An 8941-nucleotide genomic window follows, 5' to 3' on the forward strand; every position below is an offset into this window, starting at 1 on the left:
TTTATTCTTCTGGAGGTATATAATTTTGGTATACTTGTGAAAAACACAAATGATGCCTATGCTTTAAAAATGAGACAGTTTTCTCCAGAGACTCACATGAGCTTTGTGCATGTTCATTTTATTGAAATCAGCCTCTATCAATTTACACCAAGTAGAATGGGAACAGTGAAATCGAAGAAAGAAGAAGAAATTATTGCATTTGAAGGAAAAAAAAATTGTTTTCTTCATATCGATGCTTGTGCAGTCTAGTTCTCTGATCACATAATCTTCTTTAGACATGTAAAAAAATCATAAACGTAATTATCCTGACCAAATAGAGATGAAGGTAAGAAAGAAATATTTAAAGGATTGGGTACATGTTAATGATAAGACCACAGAAGAAACGGAAAACACTCCATTTTAATTTGTTTCAGGATGGCAGGTGGGCTGGTTCCCAGCTGGATGCAGGATACACAAATTGTACAAGCTGGTACTGAACCATTTCAGAGGTTAGCTCGTGTTTTTAGGGGTTTTAATCATGGCCACGAGACACTTAAACATTATTTACCGCGTCTGTGCCTGAACCACAATGCTCTTCTAAATGTTATCTAGAATTATGAAGTAACTTATGGTTGTACATAGTATTTAATATATTTACAGCACACGCAGCACTGTATACAGTGTACGGGGAGCCCTGCTGATGAAATGATTTCTGCCTGTACAATTCAGTAACAAAGGAGTCCTGGTGGTGCAACGGTTAAGCCCTCGGTGGCTAAGCTCAAAGTTGGTGATTCAAACCACTCAGCAAGCTCAGCAGGAGAAGCACCTGGTGATCTGCTCCTGTAAAGATAACGTCCTAGAAGACCCTTTGGGGCAGTTCTGTTCTGTCCTGTCTGGTCACTAGGAGTCAGAATCAACACCACAGCACACAAGAACAACAATATCGAATATGCGGTATATTTGTTGTTTTGGCTGTTAACTGCAGTCAGGTCGACCACCAAAGTACAGATGGGTCCTGGGCCTTCCCTGTGACCGGTTGCAGATAAGACCATTGTGCTCCATGCAGTTTTCACTGGGTGATTCTCAGAAATAGATTGCCAGCCCTTTCTTCCTAGTCCTTCTTAGTGTGGAAGCTCCACTGAACCATATTCAGATTCATAGCAATAGGCAAAGCTCCACTGACAAGACGGCTGCTTACAGTATTAAAACAAACAAAAACACCATTGCCATCAAGTTGATTCCAACTCACAGCCACCCTATAGGACAGAGTAGAACTGCCCCATACAGTTTCCAAGGAGTGCCTGGTGGATTTGAGCGCTGAACCACTGCACCACCAGGGCTCCATGTATACAGTATACTATTCAGTAAATATATATTTATAGTATATTTGAACTGGAACTCACCAGGTTTAATCCCATTCCAGCAATTTGTGTTCAAAGTTTCTTATCCCATCGGCACAAAATAAAGTGAGCGCTGTTTTACCTATATCAATATTCTTTTCAGAGAATGTCCATCTTAATGGAAGTTGGAAAATTACATTCTTAAGAAAACCAGAGCCTTTTTTTAAATCTTACAAATTACAGTTTTATTTTTGTTGAACCAATTCCTTCTCAAAGCAATGACTATATTAACAGAGCTTTCTTAACCTATTGACAAAAGTCACACTTTCAACTCACCTAAGTGGGCGTCTCAGGACACGTGTCTTTGGAAAACAAAACAAAAACAGAAGGAAAAAAAAAGTTATCATTATACTTTCTCAGTATGTTAAAGGGTTGAAAAATAATAATAACAACAGCATTTACAAAACATAGAAAAGTCAACACAAAGACCAGGGTATTTGAATGAAGAACTATTAGTTTCATTCAGTATATTTTCAGCATATACAAATTATGAGAAATTTAGATGCATTTATATGTTCATATTTAAATTATATATTCTTTGCAAATGTATAATTGCTTTACCTGTATCAATGACTTTGACAATATTTTCTTTGGGGATCCGGTTTTGCACAGCAAACTCCAAGAATGCCTGATAGTTTTCTTCACTGATGTCTTTTTCTCTGGCTGCAAACCACCGAGGAAAGGTAAAAAGTGTTACCCATTAGAATCCATAAGAAAACCTGGATACATGGGTGAGACGCATGAATGTAGAGGACAGTTGTCCAGGTGGTACACTTGGACAGCAGGCAAAGACTGGCCATCTCACCGATACCAACGGTCAGTTCCTGGGACGACTGAGGAAAGACAAGGCAATTGAGCCTGTGATGAGGGGTTCCCAGGGAGAGAGCTACAACCTCTATAGTCACATCAGCATCACCAGGAAGGTTGTGTGTGAGCTCTCAGGATCCCACAATTGTAGCATCTTTTCCCTCTACCATGCCCGGGTATTCAAACTTGTTTCCTACTCAGCTGAACCCAAAGAGATCTGTTGAGTATTCCACCACAAACAGGAGTCTTGCTGTGCATGGTGGAGGGAGAAACTTATTGTGTATCTGGTCAAAGACCACTTCCTTGCCCATTCCTTCCTACTATTCACCTGATGCCATAAAGGCTAGAGTGGAGCTTCCCGTGGGCTGCGTGGTTGTGTGTAGGGGAGGACTGTCCACGTGTGTGTTCAGTGGATGGGAAGGACAGCACGGTTTACAGAACCATGAGTCCAAATTGTAGACCCTATTGTTGCCATTGCAGTACAGTGAAGGATTTGGGGTTCAACTCAATGCAGTCTTTATTGGAAACCTCTTCTGTTGGGTTACACTTTCTATTCCTGGATTCACTCACTTAGATTTCAACACCATCTCTATCACAGAAATGGACGCAAAAGAAGAGTGATTTATGTTGGTACGAGACTGTGACCGCAAAGGGTTTTTATAGGAATCTTCACAACAAGTGTGTGTGCTCTTAAAATGTCTGCAATTCTGACACGAGGTCCTTTCTCTCTAGAGCCACTTCTAGGATCTTAGAAAGCATGAAGACTCAGGCCCCCTGTGGGTTCACATCTTGCACCAAACCTATTTAATTATAAGTAATGAACACACACACTCCTTGTGTTTTGATGTCCCTAATAAGGCCATCACGGATTACTGTCCAGTGAAGGATGGACTGTTGGACTTACCTAGGGCGCCAACTACTTCGAAGACATTGCCTTCCTCATTCTTGTTGATTGCGTGTATCAGTAGGAAATCCTTTGCTTGTTGAATGAAGCTGAAGTCAACCTTGCCTTCATCTGACGAAGAAAGGAAACAAAACATCTCTCAACTGAGTGGGTTTATTACACTTTCTCAAGTTTTTGTCGTTGCTGTTGTTAGCTGCCCTATAGTTGGCCCCCGACTCGTGGCGGACCCAAGCACAACAGAATAACCTGCTGCCCATTCCTGCGTCATTCCCATGACTGTTTGCAGACCAGTTCCTTGTGATCCATAAGGTTTCCAGTGGCTGATTTTGAGCAGTAGATCACCAGTCCCTTCTTCCTAGTCTGTCTTAGTCCTGCAAGCTCTGCTGAAACCTGTTTAGCATAACAACATGCAAGCTTCCATTGACAGATGGGTGATGCTACACTTGAGGTGAATTTGCTGAGAACCAAACAAATGCTTTGCCAGTTTAACATGTCATTAAGCAGTCTCTCTAGTCCAAGCAATAATCTCTGTATCTCGGGTTCATTCTCTTGTCTTGTCTTTCCTTTCCTCCCCTTCCCATCTCACCTCCTCTCCTGCTCCTTTCTCTTCTTCCTCCCTCTCTCTCTTTCCCTTCTTCTCTCTCTCTTTCCTTTCCTCTCCCTCCCTCTCTCTCTTTCCCTTCCTCTTGCTCCCTGTCTCTCTCTTCCCCTTCATCTTCCTCCCCCTCTCTCTCTTCATCCACCACCCTCCCTCTGAGTCCAGAAAGTATTATAATCAACGGTGACATCTAGGAGTTAGGGATGGGTTTTGCTTACTGCCACCTTCTTACCTTGGAGAACATCTCAAGTCTGTCTGTCTTAGCAACATTATTTCCAGAGTGCTTCTGTTCAGGTGCTTCTCTTCTCTGTTTTGTTCTAAATTTTATTGAATTCATGGTTTTTGTTGAGAATATGCACAGTAGAACATTCACCAATTTAACAGTTTCTACATGTACAATTCAGTGACATTGATTACATTCTTCAAGTTGTGCAACCATTCTCACCCTTCTTTTCTGAGTTGTTGTCCATTGTTAACATAGACTCCCTGTCCCCTAAGGTTCCTATCTAATCTGTCAACCTGCTGTTGTAAATATGAGGCCATATAGTTCTTCAAAGAGAATAATGCTCAAGGCAGACTTTTTAATTTTTTGACTAGTTAAGCTAAACTACTGTTTGGTTTTAAGAAGACATCAGGATGTTTTTGGTTTATGATTAAAGATTATCTCAGCAATGGTTTCAAGGGCTCATCCATCTTTCATGGATGCAGAAGGTCTAATGCCATGAGAACTTAAAATTCTGGTCTACATTTTCCCCCTTTTGATCAGAATCTTCTATAGACTCTTTGATCAAAATGTTTAGTAACGGTAACCTGGCACCATCCAGTTCTTCTTGTCTCATGGTAAAGGAGACAGTTGTTCATGGAGGTAATTAGTCACACATTCCATATCTTCCTCCTATTCCTGACTCTCCTTTCTCTGTTGCTCCAGGTGAAGAGAAATCAATTTCTGGGTCTTGAATAGCCACTTGCCAGCTTTTAAAACTCCAGGCACTGCCCAACAAACTAGGAGGTAGAACAGAAGCACTAAACACGTTCAGTAGTCCGATTAACTGGGATGTCTCATGAAACCATGACCCTAAGACTCCAAGACAAGGAACAAAATCCTATGGCGTGTTTGGTTGCACATAAGTAGCCTCATCAACTACTCTTTTTTTTTTCTTTCTGTAATTGCTGTAAATATATCTATTATCTTACTTTTGTCAATTCAGCTTTTTACAGGTATACAACTAATTGACAGCAATTACAGTAATCAGCGGTGAAACCCTGCACTTAATGAATGAGATATTTCCATTAGAGTTAATCCCTCTTTCTCCCTTCCTCTCACCCCGGTAATCACCACTAAGCTTTATTCTCTATACATTTGTCTTTTCTTGTCTTTTTATATAAGTGAAGTCATACAATACTTGTCCTTTTGTGATTGGCTTATTTCACTTAGCATAATGTTTTCTAGCTCCATCAGATGCCTTTTTTTTAACCTTATGTTTATGTGGAATACTGTATACTGTGTACCAACATCTTCAATATTTGCCACAGTGTGTTTCTAAAAGCAACAGAATTGCGTAGACTCTGGAGTCACTTAGGTTATTGCTTAAATAACTATTTAAGTGCACAGAGCATTGCTTTGTGTGAGACAGTCTTCTGACCAAGTTATTCCTTTCTTATTTTATCTGTGAACTACTTTCTAACATATAATAGTTTACTATCTTAAAGGGAAAGAAAATAAGGGGAAAAAAAAGAATCTCTGTTATTTAGATTACAGATACAGTATAAATACACTTTGTCTTCCCTCTTCTAATTTAGCGTGGTTTTAAATTCTTCTAAACCCGTTTCTATGCTGGGGGATCTTGTGAAATAAATACACGGGGACATATTTTTAGAGGCTTACAGTAAACGGTAAGACAATATGAACTTGGTGGTAATATACTTTACATCCTTAAGAATAAAAAAAGAGAGAGAGCGTTGGAAAGTTATGGGGCTTTTGACAGGTTGCAGTCCTAATTCGAGTTAGAAACTGGACCAAAATCCTGGTGAACAGACCGTGGTTTGAGCCACTCCAAGTCTCAGACGCATGTTAGCAACAGAACCTTGGACACTCACAGTTTGTCGTGTACCAGTTTTCGTCTATTCTCTGCCCCTGTTTGTTGTAGAGCTGGCATGTGCCATTTTCCCTGGAAAACAAAAAATTTCAGCTAATTGTTGAGTATAACTTAACATATGCAAACCCCTTAAAAACCTTTTGCCTTTGAGTCAGTTCCGACTCCTAGACACCCCATGTGACAGAATACAACTGTCCCATAGGGTGTTCTAGACTGTAATCTTTATGGGAGCAGATCACCAGGTCTTTCTCCCAAAGAGCCACCTGGAGGGTTCGAACTGTCGACTTTCTGGTTAACAGCCCAGCTCTTAACCATTGCGCAACCAGGGCTCCTTTGTTACTGAGCTATACGTGCAGAAAACAGTGAGATGACATGTCTCTCCCCACTTCAAGGCTCAGCCACCTTCGCCCTTTGCAAGGCTTACTTACTTGGTGTAAAATATGACCAAGAGTGTTTCTCCATCAGGATGGCATTCGATAAGACGGAAATAACCCCTCAAGGGACTGTTCTCACTTAGCACCTCTATGTTTGCAGATGCTTCATAAATGGTGTACCATGTTCCTGAAATCTAAAAAGGGAATGTAAGAAACAGTATGCAGGCAGAGACACACGCATCATCACAGTGTGAGCATCATGCCAGGCTCCTCTCTGCCCCAGGTGAGTCTGTCCCTGGTACCTCTGAACAATATTCATCCAAGAGAGGCTCCTCCAAGGGGTCAGCATAAACCAGGCCAAGTATCAGAGTCACCAGGAGAACCTTCATCTTGTTGGTGTTCCCCAATCCTTCTTCTGAAAGAGATGAGAGTGTGTCACCTGTTGGGGAGATTCTGAACTTTTCCCACTTTTTATACTATTTGTCTGTGGGTGTGGCAATTTGTGAGCCACTTGTCGTGAACTACAAGCACATGATGCACTGGGAATCATATGGAAACACGAACAAGAAGCATCCTGCTTGGAAGCTACGGCTTCTGAAGGTCCTTCTGTTATTACCTTAACTGGATTAGTATCAGTTTGACTAAATATTTGACCTTTAAGTAGAGTGAAAGATTTTAATTCATAAGAGTCATTTCAAGGATAATAATGTTTATTTGCTCATCCCCCCAAGTAATGGGAAACACACCATAAGACATTCATCACCTGTTATGGATTGGATTGTGTCCTTCGAAAATATGTGTCGTTAATCCTAACTCCTATTAGAAAAGCAAAGTAAAACAAACAAACAAAAAAAATAAGTTGCTGTCAAGTTGATTCTGAATGGTAGCGGCCCTATAGGGCAGAGTAGAATTCTCCCATGGGGTTTCCAAGGTTGTGATCTTTGCAGAAGCAGACTGTCACATCTTTCTCCCCTGGAGTGGCTATTGGGTTCAAACCCCAGACCTTTTGGTTAGCAGGCTAGTGCTTAACCACTGTGCCACCTGGGGCCTTCTAACCTCATACTTATGCCTATGATTCTATTGGGCTATGTATTTTCTTTTTTATGTTAATGAGCCAGTATTAGTTTAGGTCCTGTCTTAAATCAATCTTTTTGAGATAAAAAGAGCAGATTGATTAAGCAAGGAAGCCAGAGAGCAGAAATGGGAAAAGATAGATACCATGCCACATGGAGATCACCAAGGAACCCAGGAACAGAAAGAGAAAAGAGACTGGAATCCCAGAGCCCACAGAGACAGTGCCTCCCCCTAGAGCCAGCACCCTGAATTCACACATCTGAGCTCCTAAACTGTAAGGAAATAAATTTCTCTTCGTTAAAACTACCAACTTGTGCTATTTGTTGTAGCAGCATTAGATAACTAAGACATTACCCAAATCATGTATTATGCCTTCCACCCTTATTTAAGTAGGTTACAATATGTGTTGACCCAATAGATTTAGGAGTATAAGCCCAACAGGGTGAAGAAGTTACTGTGAAATCTGTCTGAGACCCAGCAGTCGAGTTTCACAGACCATTTTCAGAAAAGATAACATGTCATTTCTTCCCATGAATAAGAAATTCTTTCAAACCTAATGTTTCATGTTGAGCTTGGCACAAATGAATAACTCAAATTCATTCCCATTTGTGAGGTCCCAGTGTTGTCTCTGCCCTGTTATTATGCATTTATTATTCTCTTGAGGCATCAACTGATAGGCACAATACATGGACCAACACAAACCCAAACCCATTGCCATCAAGCTGTTTCTGACTTATAGCGACCCTACAGGACAGTGTAGAAATGCCCCCATAGTGTTTCCAAGGCTGTACATCTTTACAAATAAGACTGCCACAACTTTCTCCCAAGGAGCATGCTTGGGGGTTTGAAATGCTGATCTTTCAGTTAGCAGCTGGGCACTTTACCTCTTTGCCACCTGGGGCCTTTAATACTCAAAGTCACGAATTCTCTGTTAGGACCAGATCTAGCAAAACCTCCTGGTGCTCACCTAAATAGTCTAAAATACAAGACAATGTTTCAACAAATCCATAAAAATAAATACAGTAGACAGACTAGATCATTCAAGGAGCCAAAAGATCATGAGAGATACTTTAGCTACTAACCACCTTCAAAAAAAATGTATATTTCAAGTTGTTGTTTTGATTTATTTAGTTAATTAGTTAGTTAGTTTTGTTCAAATTGCCTCATTCAGTTACCCTTATTGCCATGTAGTGCTTCAATGTTATCTTTTATCTAGTCTGGGAGGATTGCAATAAATTTATCCCTCAAGACTTCTTGCCCAATTAGGAGATGGTGTTGTTTTAATAATCACTTAAAGACCATGCAAATGCTGTGGGTCGACGTTTTGTCTTGGTTTCTTTTTGGCCACATTTCAGAAAATGTTTTAAAACCAATCTGTGTTCATCTTCATGTTAGATGCCAGAAACATAACAGTGGAATATCGAGTACAAGAGAGATACAGGTAGAATCTTTTCATGAAGGTTTAGTGATAACTGTTGTTATTCCCTTCATCAGCAGTTCAGCTAAGAACTCATCCACCATTCCCAGTTGGGATGCTATGAATGAATGCAGGAAATCTTCTCCTTACTCTAAGGATATGTTCTCAGGAGTATTTGAGATTTAAAATTAACTTTCTTCCTTCCAAGCACTCTCTTTGCAGCAAATGAGGTGACACCATCTTAAAATTGTTGTTAGTTGTCATCAAGTCAGCTCCAAATCCTGGCAACCTT

The 8941-nt window shown here is 40.5% G+C and overlaps 1 protein-coding gene across 1 annotated transcript; it reads right to left on the bottom strand.

Moving 5' to 3' along the window:
- Window positions 1-1655: 1655 nt before the first annotated feature.
- On the bottom strand, window positions 1656-6547 carry LOC126068884 (odorant-binding protein-like). The gene is made up of 6 exons (XM_049871569.1): window positions 6461-6547; window positions 6213-6352; window positions 5786-5856; window positions 3091-3201; window positions 1941-2042; window positions 1656-1681 (listed from the first exon to the last, which is right to left on the bottom strand). The coding sequence occupies exons 1-6, from the start codon at window positions 6545-6547 to the stop codon at window positions 1656-1658; spliced, it is 537 nt and encodes a 178-aa protein (XP_049727526.1).
- Window positions 6548-8941: the final 2394 nt, after the last annotated feature.

The sequence above is a fragment of the Elephas maximus genome, chromosome X (genome assembly GCF_024166365.1).
Source record: "Elephas maximus indicus isolate mEleMax1 chromosome X, mEleMax1 primary haplotype, whole genome shotgun sequence".
Taxonomy (NCBI): Eukaryota; Metazoa; Chordata; class Mammalia; order Proboscidea; family Elephantidae; genus Elephas; species Elephas maximus.